Source organism: Rhinatrema bivittatum, chromosome 4, assembly GCF_901001135.1.
Source record: "Rhinatrema bivittatum chromosome 4, aRhiBiv1.1, whole genome shotgun sequence".
Classification (NCBI taxonomy): Eukaryota; Metazoa; Chordata; class Amphibia; order Gymnophiona; family Rhinatrematidae; genus Rhinatrema; species Rhinatrema bivittatum.
This window is the reverse complement of record NC_042618.1, coordinates 74,012,998-74,040,660: the sequence shown is the minus strand read 5'-3', so window position 1 is coordinate 74,040,660 and position 27,663 is coordinate 74,012,998. Positions and strand designations below refer to the sequence as shown.

Below are 27,663 nucleotides of genomic sequence, written 5' to 3'. Positions count from 1 at the left end.
TTGATTAGAGGTGAACAGTCATTTGAAGTATTCCAGGGAGGCAATAGACGATACAGATGTTTAATTGTGGCGATTTAAGTATAGCCAATTTATAAGGAGGGTTAACCTCTAACTTGTATGGAGTAAGATTGAGCTCTTTTTTTTTTTTTTTTTTACTAATAATTAGTAATACCCTGCCCCTACGCTTAGGCCTAGGAAGGTGAAAGATTTCATAAACTGAATTTTCAATTTGATTTCAGTGATGCAGAAGATGGTAGGGTTTAATTCTTCAAGTAAATCATATATTAGAGGGATTTTTTTTTTTTATATAGACTGTGTATTTAGAAGAAGCAGTGAGAATATTAGGTAGGAGTTAGCTGCTGAGGATTTATTGTTTCTCGTGGGGTAGAGTAGGTTAGACTTTGTTTGCTGGTTTATTTTAGGGAGCCTCTTAAGATTTCTATATGAACCATGTTCTGTCATAGTTGTTGTGGGATGTTCCTGCTCCATTTTCCTTGTATTGTACTGTTTGAGCAGTGCTAGGCTGAGGTGGGCAGTCTCAGGGGCAGGCAGTGGAAGCAGTCCCTAGGGCACCGGTGAGTTGTTTCCTCCTTCGGGTAGGAACGGTACAGATTTTATTATCCCATTTCTAAGCACTGGGTTTTGTTCAAGCAATTTCTGAGCCCATGAATAATACAGGCCATATTTTAGACTTAGTTTTTTACTCTTTAATTAGTGACATTTGTTTATGTATTGGAGATTGGTAGATTGGCTATTTGGTCAGATCGTTTTGTTCTTTTTAGTTTTAAAGGGTTGCCTTGTCTTATTGATGGATTTTCTAATATTCTATTATATTTAGAAGGAAAGTTGTCTCAGATTTTTGTGGACAGGGTTATACACCTTTTTCTGTTGATAACACTGGGTCACTGGATGATCAAGTGATGGGATGGAATAGGTCTTTAGCTTGAGTGTACAATCTTCTGTGTAAAGTTTTCTCCTTGGTTTAGCAAGGAGTTACAAGCAATAATACAGAATAATTGGTACTGAGAATAACTATAATTTAAGTTGAATCATCTAGCTTTTATCAAACTGTATAAAGCTGCTATTTAACAATAAAAGTCCACAATTCACAATTGTGGTGGATAAGGTAGTTTTGCTGGTTTAAACGTTTCAACTATTTGGCTAAGTATTCTATTTTTAACTATTTTTTCAGAATTATTTGATGCTTAAAAATTGGGAGTGTTGAGATTTTTGATTCATAAAAATCATTGTTGGATTTATTTATATTTATATTGGGAATAAAAATTATATAAGGAGATATCTTTTTGCAAATGACAATAAAGGATTAAAATGTCATACTGCTCTAAAGGCTGAATATAGCTTGCGGCCCATTACGTGGCGAGAGGCTGCAGATTAAAACATCTAGGAGCTGTTTTTTATGATATTGTCATTTGTGATTAAAAAGATTTAAGGACTGTTTCATGTGATTTGGACTTTGATCCTTTTCCCTCTCTGTTTGTCTTTATTGTTGATTATTTTGAGAGGTGGTTGCTTCTGATTTTTGTAAAGCTGCTATTTTACATGTTAAATTATCTTATTTTTTTTAATCTAGAACTGAGTACACTCAGTGATATCCTGAAGATTTTTGTAACAGTAAAGGATTTGGTTCAATCAATCAGTTGTTTTCTACTTTGTTTTCTTTTTTAGATTGTAGTACTTTTTGTATGATATTTTAATGAAAAAATTCTAAAGATTCATCAGTCTATGGTTACTGTTTATAGGAGCCAACTTTTCAAAATGATTGGGGATGCTAAACGCAAAGGAAGGAGTAAAGGAGTTTACTCACTATTGAGGGTACTCAAGCACTCACTGCATCCATAAAACTGGCACCTATGTTAGTTTCCCGAACCCTCAAAATCAGAAACATTTGTAAAATCTGACCAGAAAGAATATATATCAGTTGAGAGTAATTACCCTTCTGGGTAAGTCTTAGCTGCCTACTTGTAAGTCAGACTCATACCTGTCATTTCTGATTAAGTTTATAGGAGCCAACTTTTCAAAATGATTGGGGATGCTAAACGCAAAGGAAGGAGTAAAGGAGTTTACTCACTATTGAGGGTACTCAAGCACTCACTGCATCCATAAAACTGGCACCTATGTTAGTTTCCCGAACCCTCAAAATCAGAAACATTTGTAAAATCTGACCAGAAAGAATATATATCAGTTGAGAGTAATTACCCTTCTGGGTAAGTCTTAGCTGCCTACTTGTAAGTCAGACTCATACCTATCATCTCTGATTAAGTTGTCAGGGCCTATTCTTATCAATACTTTGACTTCAATTATTAACTCTTCTTTATGTGAGACTAGTTTTCTAGAAGCTTTTAAATTTGCTTGAATCAAATTATTGATGAATAAACCTACACTGGAAGTCAATCATGCAGATAACTACAGACATGTGGATACATTATCTTTCCTTGGCAAATTGGTAGCGAGAGCCAGGTTGATTTTTTTTTTTCACTATAATCAAATTATGTCTAAGCCCTTGTCAATCTGGCTTTAGAACTGGTTTAACTACTGAGACAGCTCTGGTGAATATGGTGGACGATTTGAGGCTCATGACCGGACAAGGGGAGGTTGCTTTTGCTGATTCTATTTTGATACTATTAACCAGAGATCTTGTTGGCTAGGCTTTTGGTCATCTGTGTTGAAGGCAGGGTTGCCCAGTGGTTTGAATTATTTTTGTCAAATCAGACACAATCCATGGTTTGGATAGGGAGCAGTTGCCTACTAGCCCCCTGAATTGTGGGGTTTCCCAGGGGCAATATTGTCTCTCACATTGTTTAATATTTGCCTCTAGTTCCAATCAATGTTATGCAGACAAAAGTATAGATTAAACACACTTTGGACAATAACCTAGCCAATCCTGTAGGAATTATTGGGGCGGATTTTAAAAGGCCTGCGGGCGTAAATCCTTCCGGATTTACGCGCACAGGGCCCTCGCGCACCGGCGCGCCTATTTTGCATAGGCCGCCGGCGTGCGTAAAGCCCCGGAACTTACGTGCGTCCCGGGGCTTTGGGAAAGGGGCGGGGAGGGGGCGTGTCGGGGGCATTCCCGAAATGATGCGGCGTTTCGGGGGCGGGCCGTGGCGTTTCGGGGGAGGGCCCGGGGGCGAGGTGCTGGCCCGGGGGCGTGGTCGAGGCCTCCAGACCAGCCCCCGGGACCGGAACACGGAGCGGGGCTGCCGGCCGGCAAGCGCAAAGTTACGCCTGCTGAAAGCAGGCGTAACTTTGCCGACAAAGGTAGGGGGGGGGGGGTTAGATAGGGCCGGGGGGGTGGGTTAGTTAGGGGAAGGGAGGGGAAGGTGGGGGGAGGGCGAAGGAAAGTTCCCTCCGAGGCCGCTCTGAAATCGGAGCGGCCTCAGAGGGAACAGGCAGCGCACGCTGGGCTTGGCGCGCGCAGGTTGCACAAATGTGCACCCTCTTGCACGCGCCAACCCCGGATTTTATAAGATACGCGTGGCTACGCGCATATCTTATAAAATCCAGCATACTTTTGTTCGCGCCTGGTGCGCGAACAAAAGTACGCGATCGCGTATTTTTTTAAGATCTACCCTTAAATGTTTAAGAACCTAAGATTGCCATACTGGGTCAGATCAAAGATACATCAAGCCCTGTATCCTGTTTCCAACAGTGGCCAATCCAGGTCACAAATACCTTGAAGGATCCCAAATGATAGATTCCATGCTGCTTATCCCAGGGATAAGCAGTGGATTTCTGCAATTCCACTCTAATGGTTTATGGACATTTCCTCCAGACATTTGTCCAATCCTTTTTTAAATATAGTTACATTATCAGTTTTCACCATATCCTCTGGAAATGAATTCCAGAGTTTAAATATGCACGGAATAAAAAAATATTTTCTCTTATTAGTTTTAAATGTATAACTTAGTAACTTCAGTGTGTGTCCTCTACTCTTTGTATTATTTGAAAGAGTAAACAACTGATTCACATTTACTTGTTCTACTCTACTCATTATTTTATAGACCTCTATCATATCTCCCCTTAGCCGTATATTCTCCAAGCTGAAGAGTCCTAATCCTTTTGCCTTTCCTCACAATGGAATCATTTGATCCCCTTTATCATTTTGATTGACCTTCTCTGTACCTTTTCTAATTCTGCTATCTTTTTTCAGATGTGGTGACCAGAGTTGTACACAATACTCAAGATAGGGTCACACCTTGGAGCAATACAGAGGCATTATGATATTCTCTGTTTTATTCTCTGTTCCTTTCCTAATAATGCCTAGCTTTAAGGAAGTGTTAGAATGAAAAATAGTCTTGCTTTTCATTGAATGCTGTTAAGACAGAGGTAATGCTGATTAGTAGGGTTATTTATTATTTATTTCAATTATTTGGATGTAAGCTGTCAAATTTCCAATTAATTTTGGATGGGAATTCTCTAGTGTTCATCTCAGGACAAAAGCCTAGTTGGAGTTTGAGTCCTATCTTAATATTGAAAACCACATCTCTCAGGTATGTAGGTTTGGATTAAATTGCAGCTTGTGTGTATTTTGAGACTGTTTATTAGATAGATAAAATCTCAGACTGTAGTACAATCTTTGGATTTAGCCCCAATGGATTACTGCAATTCTCTGTTAGTGGGTCTTCCTTTGAAAAGTTTAGACCGAATGTAGTTGAAGCCACTAGGCTGATCTCTGGCTGTTTATGAGAGAACACTTTTCTCAATTCATATTCGGCTTTATTGGTTACCAGTTATTTATAGATCACGGCTGAAGATTCTTTGCCTTGGTTTCAAGGCTTTGTACAAGCAGACTGCAACTTATTTTTCAAATAAATTGGCAAGGTATGTTCCCTACAGAAATCTCAGGTCTGAGAATAATTGACAGCTTGTTGTGCCACCTTGCAGAGTGTGCAGGCTGGCCAAAACTAGATCTCAAGCCTTTACCTGTGCTTTCGATTTTTATGGAATTCTATGCTCATAGAAATCGAGGTTAGAAAAAATTGGAAATGTAGGCAACTCTTGCAGGTGTATTTCTTTTGATAGACCTATGCTTAAATGTTTGTAGGCAAGAGGTCTGGAGATCTATGTTTCGGTTTCTGATTTCCTTGTATGGATATTATTTTTTCTTGAATGGTTTAACTGTGAAGCAACTTTTAACATTTTTTTTAATTGTATGATATATGATGTGCGTGATATATTTTGTAACTGTATTATATGATTTTATTGCATTGTGCTTATGAAGGTCTATATTTAGCTGTGGGCCATCTGGTTCAGTTGAGAGGAAGAGCTGAGGTAGGTTTCCGCAAGGCTAGAAGCACAGACATTGGACGTGGCTAGTCAGCCATGGAAGAATACTGTGTGACATTTGAGCAAAGTGTAGCAGTGATGAAACTGACAGGTTGCTTCTCTGGTGCCTGAAAAGAAAGAAACAAAAATCCCATCAAATTGCATCTGCCTACTTGTGAATACATATTATTTTTTCAACATAATGAATATATTTTAATGTGATAATATAGATTTAATTTCTTCCCTTTGTCATTTAGCTTTTCACAGAATACGGGAGACTGGCCATGGAAGAAACATTCCTGAAGCCTTTCCAGGTTGGTAAAACAAAGCCTATGCCACAGTAAAGTACTTGCTTTTATCTATTCAGAACTAAATAATTAAAAGATTTATTTGCTAAGAGGCAACATTTGTCCATCTCTATGATATATCAGAGCTTTATGTAAAGTGAGTAAGAATGGAAAGCTGGGAGAGCAGGATGGACATTGAGGTCCTGCATTGTTATATCTGTCATATTTCTACTGTTGAACATTTCTGTAGTGCTACCAGGTGCTACTGTTTGGGTATTTATTAGGTACTTGTATCCTGGATTGGCCACTGTTGGAAACAGGATGCTGGGTGTGATGGACCCTCGGTTTTGACCCAGTACGGCAACTTCTTAGGTGTACATAGCGCTGTACAGATACACATAAGAAAGAGTCCCTGCTCTTACAGTCTACATACAATGCTGCAATACTGAAGGTACAGAGTCTGGAATTAGCAATGGAAGAGAAGGACACAAATAAGAGCAGCTTGCTAGATGAATGGACAATATGAGGGGAGGGAAGAAAAGAGAGGTAGCCTGGATGGCAGAGTGAATGCACTTGTAGGTGAGCAAAAGTTTGAACTGAATGCTGAAGTAGATAATACATAATACTTGTGAAAAAGATTTGTAATAACTACCAGACCATAATGCAATAACCAGCTTCCTTTATATTTATTATCTGATTGTGCATGCACAGATAAAACAGGTCACCAGCAGTAACCCAAAATGTGAGAGCTCTGAATGGCATAGCAAAAATTCACACCTTTATAAATGGTCTTAAAACATTTCTAACAAGCAATAGACAAATCCACGGTCAGTGTATCATACTCTATGTGAATATTTAATGACATTATATCAATATTCACTGAATTCCAAGAACTTATACATCATTTTTGTAACCAATACCTATGCATAAACTTATGTTTTGCCCACATGATAACAATTAGCTTTTTGGAGTAAACAACTCTAAAGATCTCCATGTTGGCTACTAAATATTATATAAATATATAATTCCTAGCAAGCTATAGCAACGTCATTTTCAGTACATCTGCCTTTAGCTGTTTCTAGCTAGGACTAAAAGCGCAGACTCAGTCCCTTATGACGGCTACTTAGTATAACCTAAACAAGGATTTCAAGCCTGAAATGCTGAAATTTACGACACACTTCAGCTTTCCCTTTGAAGAACTGCAGCTTTCTCAGAAGCACATCCTCTTGGTGGAATCTCTGCTAGGCTGCAAACCAGGGCGTGCAGAGAGTCAGAGCACATCACATAGTTAAACTGGTAATTGTACGCTAAGTTCAGATGGGAGCAGCTGCTTTCTCTCTTGGACAATAGTACAAGCCTATGTTTTAAGAAGAGTTTCTCCCATTTGGTACCAGTAGGAAAGTCCTTTAAAAACAGGATTGGTGTTGCTTCCATGGTGACTCACATGAAATATAAAACAGAACAATGAGAAGACTGTTCTATTATGTTTTGCATGGAGATCCATGCAAAACATAATAGAAACGTGGTGAACTAATAGGCAATCATTTGTAAAGTGGTAATACAGAACAGATTGGAACTAAATTATGTTCCTTATTGTAGTTAAGCCACTCCAGGTATAATCATCACCCATAAAGCATGTACTTACTAAATATACAGATAGGGGTAGATCTTTAAAAACAGCGCGATCGTGTACTTTAGTTTGTGCAGCAGGCGCAAACAAAAGTACGCTGGATTTTATAAGATACGCGCGTATCCTCTAAAATCCTGGATCGGCGCACGCAAGGCTGCCGATTTTGGGCAGCCGGTGCGTGCCGAGCCGCACAGCCTGCCTCCGTTCCCTCCGAGGCCGCTCCGAAATCGGAGCGGCCTCGGAGGGAACTCTCTTTCGCCCTCCCCTCATCTTCCCCTCCCTTCCTCTACCTAACCCACCCCCCCGGCCCTATCTAAACCCCCCCCCCCCCTTACCTTTGTCCGTAGATTTACACCTGCGAGAAGCAGACGTAAATCTACGCGCGCCAGCGGACTGCTGGCGCGCTGTCCTCCGACCCGGGGGCGTGGTCCTTGACCAAGCCCCCGGGCCGGCACCGCGCCCCGCCCCCGAAACGCAGCGTCATCGGGTCCCGCCCCCGCACGCCCCCGACACGCCCTTCCAAAAACCCCGGGACCTACGTGCGTCCCGGGGCTCTGTGCGAGCCGGCGGCCTATGGAAAATAGGCGCGCCGGCGCGCAAGGCCCTGCTCGCATAAATCCGGGCGGATTTACGCGAGCAAGGCTTTTAAAATCCGCCCGATATTGTCCTTCTTTGTTTTCAAAAACTTTTCTATTGCAAGCAAAACATCATTTATCTAATCAAGAGGCAAACATAAGTCCTTTATGTGCTTAAGTGCCAAATAGCTAACAGGCTAATTTTAAAACAAGTGTGCGTGTGCTCACATGCGTACATATTGGTGCGCGAGCGGAGAAACGCTGGGATTTTAAATCACGCACGTGCAAACTTACCTCTCATGTCTTCCATAGGATTTTGCAAGTTTTAACGCGTGTATGTAAACGGATTTAAAAAACACGCTCATGCGAGGGACATTCCCAGTTTTCCAGTTAGTCCACCAGTTTGCCCAGGCAGCATCAAGGTCTTCCAGACCCCTCTGGTTCTTTATCCTGCACTCTCCCCCCAGTACACTCAGACCCCTCATCCTGTCCTGTAAGCCCTAAAACGCGAAATCTGCAGACGCGCTCCTCATCAGGAGCAGCAGTAATGTTACGCGGCTAACAACCTGGCAAATGCTCTGACCTCTGGTTTTAAAATATGGAGTTACATGCATAACAGTTGGCCCTGCCCCAGAACACTTACACGCTGCCCCTTTATTTTTGGCACACGCACCTGCATATACGCGCATAAATCGCGGCTTTTAAAATCCATGTTGTGTGTGGTCCATGTACACACATATGTGGGCATTTTTGCATGAGTAACACTTTTAAAATCAAATCAACCTTAGGGAGGAGGAATAGCCTGGTGGTTAGAGCTGTGGGCTACAAACCAGGAGACCAGAGTTTGAGTCCCCCTGTTGCTCCTTGTGACCTTGGGCAAGTCACTTTACCCTCCATTGCCTCAGGTACAAAGCTTAGATTGTAAGCCCTCTGGGGATAGAAAAATACCTACAGTACCTGAATGTAAACCAGTGTGATATCTCAATTGAGATCAAATGTCAGTATATAAAAATAATAAATGAATGCAATAATTGTCCTTTTTTAAATAAGAATCTTTCCATTATAAATGAAACACTAATTACCTTTTCATGGAGCATACAAATTTCCCATGCTTACTTTAAGAACATAAGATTTTCCATACTGGGTCAGACCAAAGGTCCATCAAGCCCAGTATCCTGTTTCCAACAGTGGCCAATCCAAGTCACAAGTACCTGGCAGGATCCCAAGGAGTAGAGAGATTCCAAGCTGCTTATTCCAAGAATAAACGGTGGATTTCTGCAAGTCTACCTGAATAATGGTTTATGGACTTTTCCTCCAGAAACTTATCCAAACCTTTTTTTTAAACGCAGTTACACTAATAGCTTTCACTACATGCTCTGGCAATGAATTCCAGAGCTTAATTATGCATTGAGTAAAAAATTATTTTCCCTTATTAGTTTTAAATGTATTACCCAGTAACTTCATTGTGTGTCCCCTGGCCTTTGTACTTTTTGAAAGAGTAAACAACTGATTAATGCTTACTTGTTCAATTCCACTCATTATTTTATAGACCTCTATCATATCTCCCCTCAGCTGTCTCTTCTCCAAGCTAATGAGTCCTAATTTCTTTAGCCTTTTTTCATAGGGGAATTGTTCTATCCCTTTTATCATTTTGGTCACCCTTCTCTGTACCTTTTCTGATTCTGCTTTTTCTTTTCTGAGATGTGGTGTCCAGAACTGCACACAATACGCAAGATGAGGTCACCCCATGGAGTGATACAGATGCTTTATGATATTCTGTTTTATTCTCCATTCTTTTCCTAATAATCCCTAGCATTCTATTTGCTTTCTTGGCTGCTGCTGCACACTGAGCAGAAGATTTCAATGTATTTTCAACGATGACACCTAGATGCTTTTCCTGAGTGGTGACTCCTAATGTGGAACCTTGTATTCATAGCTATAATTTGGGTTACTCTTTCCTAAGTGCATTACTTTGCACTTACCCACATTGAATTTCATTTGCCATTTGCAAGCCCAGTCTCCCAGATTTGCAAGGTCCTCTTGCAATTTCTCACAATCCTCTTGCAATTTAACAACTTTGAATAATTTTGTGCATCGGCAAATCTGATCACTTCACTTGTTCCCATTTCCAGATGGTTTATAAATATATTAAAAAGTAATGGTCCCAGAACATATCTCTGAGGCACTCCACTTTTCACCTTTTTCTATAAAACAAGCCTGACAGAGCCATGTTTCAGCACATAAGAGTGCCTGCTTCAGGCCCTCCAGATCTACTCATTTAAACTCAACAAGGTTCAAGATGTGTGGCCATTGCAGTGACAGATTTAGGATTTTGGTGCACTTAAGCATTGTCTGTGCTGTCGTCCCCTTCTTCCCTATAGTACAGTCCCCTAGTTTCCTGTGGCAGTTTAGGGGTAGATTCTGTGGCAAAAATTTAAAAATTCTGAAACAAATTGGTAAACATTTCCATCCTTATTTATTTTATTTTAAAAACTTATAGACCTTAGATTACAATTATAATTGGACTAAGTAGTGTACATTAAAACATACAGCATAAAATAAACAATAAATATAAATATATCAAATTCATTCTAAAATCTACAAACAAACATCAGCAGATATTTCTCATTTTCCCATTAAACTTTCCATTAATCTCTGTGTCTAGATTAATGAATCAAAATAAACTTCGTTAAATAAAAATGCTTTTAGTTGCTTCCGAAAACTTTTTATATCTGTGATTGCTCGGAGTTGGCATGGTTATTCATTCCACAATTTTGGTCCCACTAAGGAGAAAGTCCTTTTATGAGTTTCAGCATAATGAATGGTAGCTGGCGATGCAAATCTAATAAAATTTCATCCTGGAATTGCAATGACCATTTTGGTCTATACAATTTTAATAACTGATTCAAATAATCTGGACTTCCTTCCTTAATTCCCCTAAAATTGTTAGTATCTTAAACTTGATTCTTTGTTCTACTGGAAGCCATTGAAGTTTTATCAAAAGCGGAGTTACACGATCTCTAAACTTTCTCCCCATTACTAGGCATGCTGCTGCATTTTGCAGCACCTGCAATGCCTGTATGTTGTATTTTGGCAGACCAATTAAAAGGGCATTACAATAGTTTATCTGTCTTTTATATTAAATTATAAAAATAAAGTCATTTTACACTATAAATATTAGTATAATTTTATCTTAATTGTATTGGGTGATGAAAAGTGATCTCACGTATCAATACAGTGAGGACACCCCTGGGATGGGGAGAGGAAGGGAGTCGAGTCAGGGATGGGGTGAGGAGAAAGATGGAGGAATGTGAGAAGGAAAGAGGACCGAGGATGGGAGATGGGGAAGATCACAAATCTGGGATGGGGAAAAGGAGAGGGAGAGAGAGGTTCTTGGATTGAGGAAAGGGAGGAAGGAGTAGGACTGGGTTCCAGGATCTGGGGGATAGAATTCAAGATCAAAGGAAGGAGGATATGAACTGCAGTGGGTGGGGAGGTGTCCCTTCCATGCTCCTGTCCTGCTCCTCCTTGCATCCCCTCTAACATCCTACCCAATATGATATATTTTTTATTTATCTTTATTTAAAAAAAATGTATATTGCGCACAACCAGTTTCATCATGCAGTTGACACTTGGCACCAGTCTCTTCTCTCTTACATCCATGAACACTGCCCCCCTCCCCTCTTACCTACAGTCATATGCCCCCCAGCTGATCCCTCTCTCATCCCTCAGCTTCTATTTCCACCTCCAGTGATCTCTACTCAGCCTCTCCTAATCTCCCCCAAATGATCCCCCTTTGCTCTGTCTGCTGCAGGCTCTCCTCTTCCCCGCATGCTGCCTGGAGGCCAGGGACTGGAACAGGAAACAGAGGTCTATTCCCTGCTGAGTGAAATTCAGCCAGCCTGCTGACCCCCAGATTTCTGCTGCCCTAGGCAGAGACCTAGTGTGCCTACTGACAAATCCAGGCCTCAAATCCAGTCACTCACGCTCCATTTCTCCCAAGAGCTGCAATAGAAATGCAAGTTTAAAAACTTTCATCTAAAAAACACATGATCATTTAGGACCAGTAAGAGGAACATTTCTTATGAATAAAGACTAATTCACGTGATAATTTCAACTAATCGAAAAAGCCACAACTTCAAGGCACCATATTTAAATGTGTTTCACTGTATATGTAAGTATGATATTTCAAGATAGTTATTATTCATATACAAATTGGATTATTGTCTGTCTGGCTGCCATCCCATATCCATATTCAGACCCTTTGGGTATAATGTTCTCAGTCTGTCCATCCATCTAAGTTCTCTTTCCAAAAGATGTAATTCAGTGTCCTCCACCCCTTGAGGGCAATAACAAACCAATGTAAATGTTCAAAGGAATGACCATTGCCTTTACAATGTATACTACTGGAACTGATAACTTATTGGTAGAAATACGGCTGTGATGTTCAATTAAATGGGTTTTCACTGCATGTTTAGTCTCTCCAATGCAGAGTAAAAAAAATACAACCCCCCCCCCCCCCAAAAAAAAACAAAACAAAACAAAAAACAGGATGAGCAATCAGTATTAGGTTTCAATTTATATACAGAATTTGTTTGGAGTTGATGGAATTAATTCATCCTCAATATACAAGGACACACAGTACAAAGGCCACAAATCCTGTGGTCAATTGCTTTGCCATTAGATGATTTAAAATCATGTCTCTGTGATATACTATCAGCAGACACTAGTCTGTCACGAATGTTAGATCCATGTGAATAAATTGTATGGTTCTTTCAAACAAGGATGTAAAATTAATAGGTACCAACGGTGGAAGATTATCCACTTCACCCTGCAGCAAAATTACGAAAAGGGAATACATAAATTAATCTCAGAGATCTTTTTGGAGCCTATTGTAATAGTTGTGAGCAATCAGAAAGAAAGAGCCCTCTTGTATGCACTGCATTCCATCTTAGGAGGATAACCGCTATCTAAAAATTCCCAATACATATCAAGAGCTTTTCTTGAAGAACATAATCATCTGAGTCTAAAAAAACGGATTCTCACAGGAAGAGCATTTTTAGAGAGGAGGGCTGACAGCTGTTGTAATGTAGCAGATTGTTGCAATCCATCTCTTTTCTAAAGATAGCATGCATCTGAATATTCTGTCATTATGTCCAAAACAGCAATCCTACTGAAAGCAAAAAAATTGAAAGGTTGCATAACGTGTCTAGGTTTCAGACAAATGAGTCAGGATTTATCACAAGGTTCTTTTTTTGTTGTAAAACCTGCTGATAAAGGTGGCGCGTTCATTCTGATGTTGAGATCCCAGTATGTGAATAAAGTTCTTAGACAGCTGTGCGGCGGATTCCCGATGAAGACCGGCCTGGGGATTCGCCGCCCAGGCCCAGGCCCAGGAGATACCACGTGCACTGCCGAGCGCGGCTCCGTCACGGCTGCGCTCGGCAGACCACGTGACTAGCGCGACCGGCCCACCGGGGGATGCCCGATCCCCCCCCATAGGCCAATCCGCCCCTGCTGTCTGCTGTAACTTTTATAAAAGATTGATTGAAGACCCAAACCCTATTGTTTAGTCTAAAATAGAGAAACTGTTGGAAGAGGGCAGAGAGAAGGGATACCTGACTTGCCAGGAGCTTTGATTTCTCAAGGTGGTACATCCTTGTACTCTTGTATACTTCCCAAAATTCGTAAGTCTAGTGAATCCCCTGAGAGATCCATTTTTTGTCAGTGAATTGCTCTCTCCCAGCACCTTTTTCTATAGTTTTGGATATATTGTTGAAACTGTACATATCTAAAATTCCTTCGTATGTCAGAGACTTAATCCAAATGATTCAGATTTTGGAAGAACTCACTGTTGCGGCCCTGCCCGCGGCTCACCGCGGGCAGTTCCTCCACCCACCTGCTTCTTCGCAGCGGACCGCTGCTGCTGCTGACCCCCGTGGCCCTGAGGCCGTGGCAGCTTCCTGCCCTGCGCAGCAGGACCAAACCTGCCGGGAGCCATCCACCGCGGCCTGGGATGCTGCCGCCGACGCCATCTTCATGCGGCCTGGAGGCCGCACCAGCCAGCTCCTCTCGCAGCAGGGAGCCGCGAGTCAGTCTCCTGAGCAGCAGGGGAAAGCCCGCTGCCGCTCTGATGTCATCCTGCGGCCTGGAGGCCGCCCTGAAGCCTGCCTGCTCCTTCGCGTCTGCGTGCAGGCAGACGCCGCTGTCCCTGGTGCTGTTTCCTCTTCCTGCTTCCTTTTAGGCGCCGGCGCGCGCCTCTTCACTTCATTTAAAGGGCCCGCAGCTGGATATGCCCCAGACTCCACCTGATGACAACTTCCTGCTTCAGCCCTATAAAAGGGGTTCCTCTTCAGTCACTCCTGGCCTTCAGATCGGGTTCCACAGTTGTCTGTGTCTTCTCTTCAGTCCAGGTCCTCCGTGGTCTTCTCCTGCTTTGATGGCTTCGTCTTCATGCTCTTGATGTCCTTCGTTCGTGTCTCCAGATGTCTGATGTCCTTCCTGATGCCTTTGCCTTTGCCTCTGCCTCCATGCCTTGGTTCCTTGATGTCCACTTTCCTGGCGTGCCGTTGTCGTGGTCCGCGACCAGTCCCATGGGTGGGCTGTGTAGGGCGCCTCACGGTACATCACCTGCTTTAGAAACGACCGTGCCTCCACGCTCGTAACAGTAGCTGAAGGTCTCCAAGCCCTTGGTTTGTAACAGCTGCTGGAGGCCGCTCTCGTTAACACTCGCTGAACTTGTTGATGGAAATGTTACTCTATTAACCATGGATATTGACACATTGTATATTAATATCCCTTGAAGGGAGGCTTTGGACATAATTTGTAACACCTTGGGTATGTCTCAGTATAATCATTTTCCTAAGAGTTTTCTTACAGAATTGCCCAGTAAAACTCTTTTGTTTTTCGATAATTTTTTCAGTTTCAATGAGATATTTTATCTCCAAATAAAAGATATCACGGGTCACTATGGTGCCCAGTGCGTCAAATTTATATGTAAAGATGCAAACAGAAGAAAAAAATAGTTAATGTGGTAAAATGAGACAAGACCTTTTTTTTTTTTTTTTTTTTTTTAATATATCAGTGATAGAATGAAGGGCAAAACTAGCATTGTGAGACTGAGGTGAAAAGGAGGAATATGTAGAGGCGGGTGAGGAAAAAGCACAGCTGCTTAAGAAATATTTCTGTTCAGTGATCTCTGAGGAAGAGCCAGGAGTAGAACCACAGAAAATGGACACAAATAGGATTGGAAGGGAGGTAAAATTCAAACGATTTTCAGAAGGCTGGTTGTGAGGAGGTTGCTAAACTAAAATTAGGACCAGGCGGCATATATCAAAGGGTTTTAAGGGGCCTTAGAGAAGTTCTGGCAGCTCCTCTGGCTGACCTTTTCAATGCTTCTTTAGAAAGCGGGAGTAGTTCCAGAGGACTGGAGACAGGTAGATGTGGTTTCTCTTCACAAAAGAGGAAGTAAGGGGGAGGTTGGGAACTACAGGCCGTTGAGTCTGAACTCTGTGGCGAGTAAAGTTAATGGAATCGCCACTAACACAGAGACTAGTATGGATTACAAGATCCAATGCAGCATGGTTTTATCAGATGTAGGTCTTGTCAGTTGAATCTGATCAATTTCTTAGGGTGACCAGAGAATTGATTTGGGGAGAGTGCTAGATGTTGTGTAGTTGGATTTAAGTAAAGCCTTTGACACAGTTCCACATAGGTGACTTACAAATGAACTGAGCACTCTTGGTATGGGTCCTAAAGTGATTGGGTTAGACTGGTTGAGTGGAGTTCATTCAGAGGAGAGGGACATTACTAGTGATGTGCTGCAGGGATCGGTCCTTGGACCAATTCTTTTCAACATTTTCATAAGCAATATTGTGGAAGGACTATCGAGACAGTTTTGTCTTTTTTTTTGCAGATAATACCAAAATCTGCAACAAACAACCCAGGAGGATGGGGAAATTATGAGGAGGGATCTAGTGAAACTTGAGGAATGGTCTTAAGTCTGGCAGCAAAGATTTAATGCTAAAAGAATGCAGTTATGCATTTGGACTGCAGAAACCCAAGGGAGAACATTAAAGCGGGTGAGGTACTTTTAAGCATGAAACAAGAGTGAGATCTGGGCGTGATGCTATCTGATGATCTAAAAGTGGTCACAGAGGTGGATAAGGCAAAGGCCATAAAGGTGCTCGAGTGTAATGGAAGAGGGATGGTTGGCAGAAAGGAGGTGGTGATATCGCCCTTGTAAATGTCCCTGGTGAGATATCATGTGGCATACTGTTGCAACCCCATCCTGCGAGGCAGACTGCATTCCAATGGGGCCATGAAAATATTTATAGTCTCTTTGAGGCAGGGACCCTGGCTAGCTCTTCTGTCTCCCTTACCTCCCAAGGTGTGGATTCTTTTGTCTGGGGGGGAAAAAAAGGGGTGCTCTCTGGTCCCAGTGAGGGGTGACTGACTTCATCTCCTGAATTCCCAGGGTGAGATGAATTCCTAGACACTGTGTGCTGTGTGCCCAAAGAAGATGCAGGGACCACTGGATTAGTGTCCCAAAATAATACTTTATTGTTCTATCAGTCCAGAGTTGTTTACAGTAAACAAGAATTTCCAGCTTCTCTTTTTCTTTATTTACAATTCTGCGTCCTCTGTCTGTCCAAGAGTCTCTTAACAAGGCTGGGGATCCAGCCACCTTCCTGCATTAGGCTGAGCAGTGGTCCCCTTTGGTTAGGGCCCCTTGAGAGGGTGGGAAACTCTTCCCAGATGGCGAAAATCTCTCTCTGCACAGACTGTGAACTTATCTCTCTCCACAAGGTTTTTTGAAGTCTCCGACTGGATGTCCTCCCTTATTAAAGATGTTTTCTTACTCACAGTTAGATGTATTGGATCTTGATAGGATCCCTGGTAGAAGGGATCCTTGATGGAACTGCAGGTTTCACAGGTCCACTGATAAGTAGGAAGAGGGGCAGAAAAACACATCCTCCCAGATCTTGGAAATAAACTTTCTTCTGTCCCAAAAAAGTAAGCAACACTGGATCTCCCATGCAGCGGGTCACCACCTCGGATGGGCAGGTCTTCCCTAACCCTGGGCTTCTTCAACACCAGGTTCCCCAGTCCCGATGTCTCGGAAAGGCCCAGGGGTTCAGCAGGGCTCCTACCAAGCAAATTGTCCAAAGTCCAAATTATTCCTTTAACACCTTCTGTACCTCAGAAGGAGAGCACAGCAGAAATGCCCAAACCCACTCTGGAGGGTCTCAGATGGCTTCCAAGGCTCCAGGTAGGCCCAAAATGCAAATCAAGAAAAACTCCAACCTCGCTCTCAGACTTTTAACTAAGATTGCCCCCAGAGTCTTTGCGGAGCTCTGCTATAAAACCTCCTGCAGGGAACATACATTACTGCACCCATAATGGGAGGGGCTGGCAATGAATAGATCCTCCCCTAATTATCTCTCTAACTGCACTAACATGTATTGCCCCAGGGCTTACTGATAACCCGGAAAGGTGCCCGGGTTACACTGTATATAATTTTGGAGACTGCAACTTTAAAAGGATATAAACTGAATGGAGTTGGCCAGAGGGTGGCTACTAAAATGGTCAGTCATCTTCATTTTATAAATCATATGGGGACAGACTTAAAGATCTAAACATCTATACCTTAGAGGAAAGATAGAAAAGGGGAAATATAATAGAGACATTTAAATACCACCAAGGTGGACGGGTGTGTATGATGGGGAGGATGAGGGGAGCATGTGTGTGGGAGGGAGGGTGGGCATATATGGGAAGGGGAGGGGGGTATGTGTATGTGAGGTGTGTGTGGGAGATGGTGTGTGGGAAGTGTGTGTGTATGGAAGGGAGGGAATATGTATATATGAGAGGGAGGGTGTGTGGGAAGGTGTATGTGTGTGTGGGAGAGTTTTTGTGTATGGGGAGGGACGGAGGGGGTAGAAGTGTATGTGAGGAGGGAGGAGATGGAAGTGTGTGTGGGAGTGTATGGGAGGCTGTGTGTGTGTATGTGTGAGAGGAAGGATGTATGGGAATGTGTGTGAGTGTGTCTGAGCGAAGGGGAGGCTGTATGTGGAGGAGTGCATGAAAGAGAAAGGTGAAAGTATGTGTGCAGCTAATCCCTTCCCACCCCACCTGCTAATTCACGGCAATCTCAGGGCATTTGGAAAAAAAAAATTCCCAGGTATGGAGAATGGGTGATTTTTTTTTTATCCTTGTTAGCTTAATCATTGGCTGATGTTTGTTTTGTGTGCTGTTTTGAAATACTTTTTTGTTTGGAACATTTTTTAAAATTTGTATATGTTTTAGGTTTTGGATGTTATTCTATTTTTGCCTGTTTTGAAATATTTTTTAATTAGTATGGTTTTACTTTTGATGAATTATTTTTCTTGAGTTCCTTGTTTTATATTTTATGTGGAATGGCAATGTTTCTGTTTTTCCATTGTTGCACTACATAGACTGGTTTGTTGTGGTTTCCAGTTCAGTTTTTGTCTGCATATTTGTATTTATAGTCTTTGATTTTGTATTTGGTGAGTATCTGTCTGTGCTCTGTATGTGTGAATGAGATGAGGTATTCTGCTAGTGTGTAGTTTCTGTGTAGGGGTCTATTGCAGCTTGGCTTGTTCTGTTTTCTTACAGGATGTGTATTGATGTTTTGGGGCTTGGTGTAATATTTATAGTGTTGCCTTTTCATAGGTAGGATCAGGGCTCGATTTAGGCACAGGCAACATAGGTATATGTCTTGGGTGCTAAATTCTGAACGTGCCCAAAAACTTGGATTCCTTCTGCCGTTCTCTGATTTCTAGGGGGTAGGAAAAGAAGTGAATCCCTTGATTTAGGTCATTTGCTTATAGGTGCTGTCATCTTAAATCTGGCCTTGGGTAGGATTTTTATTATGTAAGTGCTGGCAGTTGGTGTTTGGTATGGGAGGTTTACTATATTGTAATTTTATAATTGTTTCCTCATGGTTTTCTGAGTACCAAGCCCATACCAATGAATGTTACAATAGGCCTAACACTGTATGGATTCCAAGCGTCTTTTTTTTTTTTTTCAGGGTTTTCTGGTTGGCATATTAGCAGCACCTGTAAATATAAAATACATGGTGTAAGTGATATGTTTATCTCAGAAATCTGAACATTGAATGTTTTTTTATTTTGTGTTTAAATGCATAATTCTTAATTGTGTGTGTGTGTGTGTGTGGGAGGGGCCGGGGGTGATCGAGGTCAGGTGGAGAGGGGCGCAAGGTTGTAAGGTTTGCCTAGGACACCTAGTACCCTTGCACTGGCCCTGACACTGCTGACTTGGCATTGAGATACTCAGACCTTCTGTCTACTGCTGTTCTGTGTATCACACTATCATCCTCGCCAGAAAGAGAGAGAGTGAGCTGTCATATTGCACAGCACTAAAAACACAGACGATCTGTCAGTGTATCTTTCCTAAAGACATATACTAGAGTAGTCTGCCAGTGATTGTCTCTCAACCCTGCTGATATCTATATCTTGCTCTGTGAGGGCAATAATCTGGCCCTGATGAACGTCCACCACATATCCGGATAACTAATTAGCCAGCTAAGTGGTGGGCAGAGCAAGAGCGTTCCGGGAAGAAGCCGACTTAGCTACATAAGTTATCCAGCTAACTTGGATATTCAGAGTTAGCTGGATAACTTGTCTGGTTAAGTCTGGTTGGTCCATAAGGCTGTCCTAAAGTTAGCTGGATAAACTTAACCAGTTAACTTTAAGATAGCCAGATTCTCAGGTCGATCCAGTAAGGCCGCGGTAAAAACAGTGAGGTAGTGTCAGGCGCACCCTTCCTCCCCGCACGCACAGTTCTCTTCACTAACTCCCCGATACTCTCCTCTAATTGCATGCAAATGCATGCCGCGGCTGTGAAGCGTTAGGGAAGGGTTATGCCCGCGCAACCCATTTTACTGTATAGGCGCTGTAACAGCGCCTATACAGTAACCTGGGTGCGCTGGTACCTGTCATTTCAAATGACATTTGAAATGACAGGCACCAGGAAGTGTAAAAAAGTTTAAAAAGTGTAAAAAACAAAAAACCTGTGTGTTATATAAAAAATAAAACAATTTAAATACCTGTCGGAGGGCCGTGGGTCCCGGTGGGCGGCGGGCAGCCATCAGCGGCATCCGGTAGTCCCTTCTCCCTTCCTCCCTCCCTCCCCTGCCTGGATGAGCGCCAAAATCGCACGGGCGGGTCGGCAGCGGGGGGGGGCGGCAGCAGGATCCGGGAGCGGCGGGTAGGCGGCAGCGGGGTCCGGGGGGGGCAGCGGCAGCGGGGTCCGGGGGTGGCAGCGAGATCCGGGGAGCCAGCAGCGGCAGCATGTTCGATCGGGCAGGCAGCTAGGTGGCAAAGTAAAGATGGCCGCCTGCACGGGAAAATCGTGCAATTGGCCGCTGAAGACGTGACGTCACACCCCGTGACGCCAAACGTCGTGACGTCACGTCTTCAGCGGCCAATTGCACGATTTTCCCGTGCAGGCGGCCATCTTTACTTTGCCACCTAGCTGCCTACCCGATCGAACATGCTGCCGCTGCTGGCTCCCCGGATCTCGCTGCCACCCCCGGACCCCGCTGCCGCTGCCCCCCCGGACCCCGCTGCCGCCTACCCGCCGCTCCCGGATCCTGCTGCCGCCCCCCCCCCCCCCCCCCCCCCCGCCGCCGCCGACCCGCCCGTGCGATTTTTGGCGCTCATCCAGGCGGGGGAGGGAGGGAGGAAGGGAGGGGGGACTACCGGATGCCGCTGATGGCTGCCCGCCGCCCACCGGGACCCACGGCCCTCCGACAGGTATTTAAAATTGTTTTATTTTTTTATATAACACACAGGTTTTTTGTTTTTTACACTTTTTAAACTTACCATAGCAGGCCCGAGCCTTGCTACTTTTCGTTTGTTTTTTTTGCCCTGGTCCCGTCCGGTCTCCTGCAGCCCCGTCCGGTCCGGACGGGGCTGCAGGAGACCGGACGGGACCAGGGCGGGTAAGCAATGTTTTTACCCTACACTACACTACACTAACTCCTACTAGGGGGAGGCGGTAAACTAGCAGGTTAAGGCCGCGGCAGAACAGCGGGTTACGGAGGAGATAATATCAGCGCCCGTTACAGTATCGCAGGGGAATAGCTAATTCCTTCATTATACAGCTTTTTCGTTCATTTACATGCCGGGTGCGGAAAGGGTTATGCGTCTGTTTTCAGAAGCGATACGGACGCGTGAAACTGGAGACTGTATCGCCGAATTGCCTTGCGCGCCCGAATTGTGCGCTACGAGCACGTTACAGATGGGCAATCCTCGAGCGGACGATACTGGATCGACCTGATATTTATTAGCGCGGCTGTGCCGCTGACTATATGAGCTAAGTTAGCTGGATAGGTTTTTCTGGCTAACCAGCCAAGCCACACAGTGGCTCAATATCTACCTCTTTATATATATATATATAAGGCTTATGTGGGTCAGTCAGTCAGTCATGTTGGTCACATTATGTGTGAAGCCTTGTCCCTCCCGCTGCCAAACATACGGACAGGCAGGCATAGGCACAGGTGCTCACGCAAGCTCACAGAAGCACACACGGGATCCCACACGCACACACGCAGGCTTGCACAAGCACAGGCACACAGACAGGCACTGGCAAACACCCCTACACACAGACAGGCAGAGGCATACATATGCATGTGCATACACACACAGAGGCTGTTATATACCAGACTCCCAAAGCAACGCCAGGCACTTTTTGCTATTATTTTTATAACTCTAAAGGTAATAGCTTATAGCTTCTAGTAACTGTAAGAACATAAGAACATAAGAAATTGTCATGCTGGGTCAGACCAAGGGTCCATCAAGCCCAGCATCCTGTTTCCAACAGAGGCCAAACCAGGCCACAAGAACCTGGCAAGCACCCAAACACCAAGAAGATCCCATGCTACTGATGCAATTAATAGCAGTTGCTATTCCCTAAGTAAACTTGATTAATAGCAGTTAATGGACTTCTCCTCTAAGAACTTATCCAAACGTTTTTTGAACCCAGCTACACTAACTGCACTAACCACATGCCCAATACTTAGCAGCAGCATTGCATTGGACTGAAGCAGTAATAATCCGCCCAGTACCATATTATCTGTATTTTTTTATAAACTTTTCCTGGAACTCTCAACTCTGAGAAACAAACAGCTTCATGGCCTAATTGACTCTTTCTCTCTGAAATCAATCACGCAAGTGACTAAAATGGTGTCTATAACAGCTTAGCTTTCTGTTTCAATTTCAGGTGAAAAAAAACAAAAACAGTCAGGCAAGTTAGGATAGTCTGGTTGAAAAACTGCTTGCAAGTGATAGAATGGAGCAAGAAGCAAGACCTACCACTAGCTCCAGGCCATCTGACATCAAGTAAAAAAGAAAAAAATGCTTTGCTTAATGCTTCCCCCATAGACTTTAATGGCAATAAAACAAAATACCGTATTTTCTGGCATATAAGACGAGTTTTTAACCCCTGAAAATCTTCTCAAAAGTCGGGGGTCGTCTTGAACGCCGGGTATCGCCTTATAGGGCGTATGCCGTAGTTGTCGCCGGTAATCTAAAGTTACAGCGTCTGTTGCATTCCCCGCGCCCTCGCTCCTCGAGTCACTCCCCCGGATGCTGTAAAAGCAAGCCCCTTTTGCCCAGCACCGGCCAATCGGGGAGCGAGGGAGCGCAGAATGAACTTTTTTACTGCATCCGGTGAGGGGAGGGAGTGACTCGAGGAGCGAAGGCGAACTGCCCGATTTTCGGCAAGCCCCTTTTGCCCAGCACCGACCAGTCGGGCAGCGCTCCTTCACTCCTCGAGTCACTCCCTCCCCTCATCGGAAGCAGTAAAAAAGTTCATTCTGCGCTCCCTCGCTCCCCTTTTGCCCAGCACCGACCAATCGGGCAGCACGCCCTCACTCCTCGAGTCACTCCCTCCTGCTGTAAATGTTGGAATGCGTTGGAAGAGGGGTAGTCTTATACGGCGAGTATATCCCAAACACTATATTTTAACTATAAAAGTTGGGGATCGTCTTATACGCCGGAAAATATGGTATATAAAAATGAAACATTTTTTGCAGTTAGTGCTATTTTATTTTGTTGTAAACAAAAAAAAAAATTTTTGTCATATGTTTTTCATTTTGTTCTGAAACATAGGCACATCTCAAATATGTTTTGTGACTATAAAAGTTTGATTGTCATTGATATTTAGATTACGGTACATAACTGGGTGAGTATTCAAAGAGTTTGTTCCAGCTAACTTTTGGAGATAGCTGGACAAAACACGGCATTGAAAAATTTCACCCCCCACCATTAATACTGGCCCAGAAGTTGCCTCCTGCAGCTTTAGGCTTCCAGCTCATTCAGGTCCTTCCTCGCGATCCTTCAGGCCAACCCTAGCCCTAATCCATCTGGGCATTTTTTTTTACAGCTAACTTATGGTTTAGCTGTCTGGCTGTTTACATTGTTTCAAGTTCATTCATGATGGAGGTAGAGGAGGGTCAGTCCACTCTTGTGCTTCTGCAGCCGGGCAGGCCCTCCAGGCACCACCAGAAAGAATGAATAAAGTTGAAAGGGGCAGTCTGGCCATCACCTCCTTTTATGGCTTGGATGGGGCCTCCATACCCTTAGAGTAACCTGCTGGAGCAGCCCTAACCACCTTGCTGGACAGACTGGATGGACCATTTTGTTTTTTATCTGATGTCATTTTACTGTGTTACTTTTCTTATGGAAATAAGAACTACATAGCCAGGCCTGGATTTGCCCTTCCTGAAAAAATAGATGTAAAGGAAAAAGGTGTGTCAACTCCCCCAGGAGTACTAAACAACCCAGGCAAAAAAACATAAGAAAAGGCACTCCAGGCTATAGAAGTGCCAAGATGCCAAAAATCACAGGAAAAGTCCAAGCACCAGGCATTCCACACCAAGCTCAACATTTTGGTCCAGACAATCGACCTTCATCGAAATCCATTTTTTTGGACCAAAACGTTGGGATTGCTATGACATTTTCTTTTGAATGTAGCTTGCTTGGATGTTTTTTTGGTGAAGAATAAAATGGAGCCAGTTTATAACCCTAACATTAGATCATAGCTGGAAAAGTTTATTCTATTCTTTTCCTATGGAAAAATCCTTGGGGCTGATACATGCCTTTCAAATGGCCAAAATACATCTGTACACAAGGTTTCAAGTGTCACCTTCAAGCTTCTGGGAAAGGGAAGGAGAATTGTTCACATTTTTATCAATTCTAAGTTTCACCATTGTGTTTTTCAGTCCCTGATATTTCTTGTCCGTGATTGGAGCTTTCCATATGAATTCTCTTATGGATCCGACGGTGGAGCTAGATTCTTGGAAAAACGTCTTAAGGTTTGTCTTGAGTGTTGGTGAATTTTTGGCTAAAGTTACTTAGTTTCTGAGCTTTTATCCCTTCAAGATGTAGCCTGGATATTTCAGTGAGGCCTACTAAAGTCTAGCGGTAATAAAACATCTGTTGCTTACAATAGAACCGAGTAGAGGGGTAAATATGAAGACTGATCAGTTTTGAGGTTCTCGCTGAATTGGGCTACATGGAGGATGGACTTAGGATGAGAAAAGAAATGGAAACTGAGCCTTGCACCGCTGTTCTGCAGCATGGGGCAATGTAAGCTTCCAGTCCTCCCTTTGCTCAGTATCTTCAAACACTGGGAGAGTACTAAAGTACCCTTTATAATTAAACTGTAAGCATTCTGCTGCAGGATCTACGTACGGTAACATTTTATACCCCCTGGAACACAGTTCTGCACCTAGTGAAATTCAGACATGTTGCAGCTGGTGAGCCGGACTGTTTCTACCAGGGGCATCCCATGGAGCGGAAAAGTGATGGCTATGAAAGCAGAGACAAGATTTTCTGGAATCTGCTCTCTTTTTAGGAAATTCTGTGCTATTAATGTCCTCCTTGGTTTATTATTTCAGCCCAACCCCCCCCCCCCCCCCCCCCCCAGTTAACAGAATGTATAATATATAAAACCAATCTTTTTTTTTTATAGGTCTCGGAGAATCAGCATGAAGAACTGCAGAATGTCCGAAAACACATCCATTCCTGTTTCACAAATATTTCCTGTTTTCTGTTGCCTCATCCTGGACTGAAAGTGGCTACCAACCCCAGTTTTGATGGCAAATTAAAAGGTGTTTATAGATTTGTTTGCCTTTTTTTGGTCTGGCCAGTTTCCTCCCGCTCTTTTGGGCTTCCAGCTCCAAGAGAACCCGGATGTCCTAGATCTTTGGTGCTGTGGGCCCTCATTCATAGCTACCTGGGGACTCTCCCTACCCCTGACCCCGCCCACATGCACATATTTATTTCCTCTCCCCCCACACATTTTATAACTCAGTTATTAAAGTGACAATCCTCAATATAAGCTCCCAGACCATAGTTCCCTTCAGAATCCAGTAGGTGTTCGTCCTCAATATATATATATTTTTTAACAGAATTATGTATTAAGTAACAGCAATGCCCTCCCCCATCCACCCCCACAAACACTTTATAAAATGTATATTGTAGGTACCTATCAGGAAAGACATACAATACTAGGGATGTGAATCATGTGCCCGATCGTTTTAACGATCGGGTTCGGCTGGGGGGAGGGGGGAGAAATCTGATCGTTAGGAGATGTGAATTGGAATCGTTCCGATTCCAATTCACATCACTAATTTTTTTTAGTGAGGCCCGCGCCGATAAAAAAACCCCACCCCGACCCTTTAAAATTACCCCCTTAGCCTCCCTCACTCTCCCGACCCCCCCAAAAACCTTTTACACATACCTGGTGGTCCAGGGGGGCCGCGGGGAGCGATCTCCCGTTCCCACGCTCCCACGCTATCAGCTGCGCTAAAAAAAATGGCGCCGATGACCCTTTGCCCTTACCATGTGACAGGGCAAAGGTAGCGCCGGCGCCATTTTGAATATTGGCAATACAGCCCGCATGCAGGAGATCGCTCCCGGGCCCCCGCTGAACCCCCAGGAACTTTTGGCCAGCTGGGGGGGGCCTCCTGACCCCCCACAAGACTTGCCAAAAGTCCAGCGGGGGTCCGGGAGCGATCTCCTGCACTTCGGCCATATTGCCAATATTCAAAATGGCGCCGGCGCTACCTTTGCCCTGTCACATGGTAAGGGCAAAGGGCCATCGGCGCCATTTTTTTTAGCGCAGCTGATAGCGTGGGAGCGTGGGAACGGGAGATCGCTCCCCGCGGCCCCCCCCCCGGACCACCAGGTATGTGTAAAAGGTTTTGGGGGGGGGTCGGGAGAGTGGGGGAGGCTAAGGGGTAATTTTAAAGGGCCGGGTGGGTTTTTTTTTTATCGGGCCATCGGCGCCATTTATATTAGTGGCAGCCAAAATGGCGCCGATGGCCCGAGAGCGGGAGATCGCGCCGGGACCCCCCCACTGGACCACCAGGTAATTTAAAACATTTTGGGGCGTTCGGGAGGGTGGGGGATTTGTTTTAAAGGGTCGGGGTGGGTTTAGGGGTTGTTTTGGTGGGCTGGTTTTCCTGCCCTCCCCCCTCCCCCGATTTACGATTTTTTTTTCACGATAAATCAGGGGAATTTCTATTGTATCGCAACTCTAACGATTTTTGACGATTTAAAAAATATCTGATGATTTTTTTAAATCGTCAAAAAACTATACACATCTTGCAGGACGAGACTGCTATTTCTGTCATAGCACAGAACTAAAAGAAACTCAGTAGCGAAGCTGAAAATAAAATCCTAACACTAGGCTCGATTTTACTCGAGTAAGTGGGCTTTTGAAAATTGCTACAGTATATGCCATTGAATTGTCCATAGGGTTTACTCGCATAAGAGCACTTTACGAGAGTAAATGGCTTTTGAAAATTGCTATGATTGTACGTTACATTTACATGCGTAACTTCTTTGAAATTCCCCCCCCACTGTGCGCAAGTTGGAGCGAGGGCCTTACCTGGAAGAGATTCACACTTGGGCATAAGAAGAATAAATGGCAAGATCTGAATAAAAGAGAAGTCTAGAAGCATTAGCAGCTGCACGTAGCCCAAGTTAATTTTCCAAATCCTAAAGAGATTTATGCATATTTCTTCAGTGAGAGTTACAGCAGCTGTAAATGCTTTACTTCTGCAAAATGAACCAGAAAATGGATTCCTTGTTTTTGCTTTTAGAAATAGATGAAGCATTCATTAAACAATTGATGATACTGATTCCTTGGCTCCTTAGTCCTGAGAACCTGGATGTTAAAGAAATCAATGGAAGTCACATCACCTGTCGAGGTCTTGTTGAGTATTTTAAGGTAGGATCTTTTGCAAAAATTAATAAAATATAATTAAATTGAACCTAGAGAAAGTAGAAAAGTATACAACTGTCATTTCCTAGTCTGGTATTTGAGATGAAATTATGAAATTAAGGACTATGGACCAGAAACCCTTTGTATGTTAGTTAGCTAAGGTGTACATTATTGCCAAGAGTGCTTGGGTTCACTTGAAGCTGCTGTCAGGAAAGAACTCTATAACATACGTAGCCATGACCTCTACTGTTGCCTGCACACACTCCAATCCCTCCTCAAGTCAGTAAGTGAATCATGAGTGGGTTGAAAAGGGCCACAGCTTTAATTTACAAATAGCCAAATACTTTGCACTTTAGCCAAGCACCTGTCAGGATTGTTGGACTACCCACCATGGGTAAATCTAGACAATCTAAAATTCCTATGTCTGCCATCCTGCCACAGTAATAGCTAGGCTAGCTTGGCACCTTCTGGAATTGCTGCATTCAGCTTATGCCTTGCATCTCCCCTCAGCACCCTGGGACCCTGCCATTGTTTTAGGGCTGCTAACTGGCTGCATTTTTTCAGGACAGGCTCATCCAGTCTTGCATAAACGTGCAGTCCTGCTTTG

At 43.6% G+C, this 27,663-nt stretch overlaps 1 protein-coding gene across 2 annotated transcripts in view; it reads left to right on the top strand.

The window, feature by feature from the left end:
* Positions 1 to 27,663, top strand: part of ATL1 (atlastin GTPase 1) — a 137,109-nt gene that overhangs the window by 64,297 nt on the left and 45,149 nt on the right. For both annotated transcript variants that reach the window (XM_029598348.1, XM_029598350.1), the window contains exons 6-9: positions 5,544 to 5,600; positions 24,046 to 24,138; positions 24,798 to 24,936; positions 26,935 to 27,062. In XM_029598348.1, the coding sequence (XP_029454208.1) occupies positions 5,544 to 5,600; positions 24,046 to 24,138; positions 24,798 to 24,936; positions 26,935 to 27,062 (417 nt within the window). The remainder of the gene's footprint in view (positions 1 to 5,543; positions 5,601 to 24,045; positions 24,139 to 24,797; positions 24,937 to 26,934; positions 27,063 to 27,663) is intronic.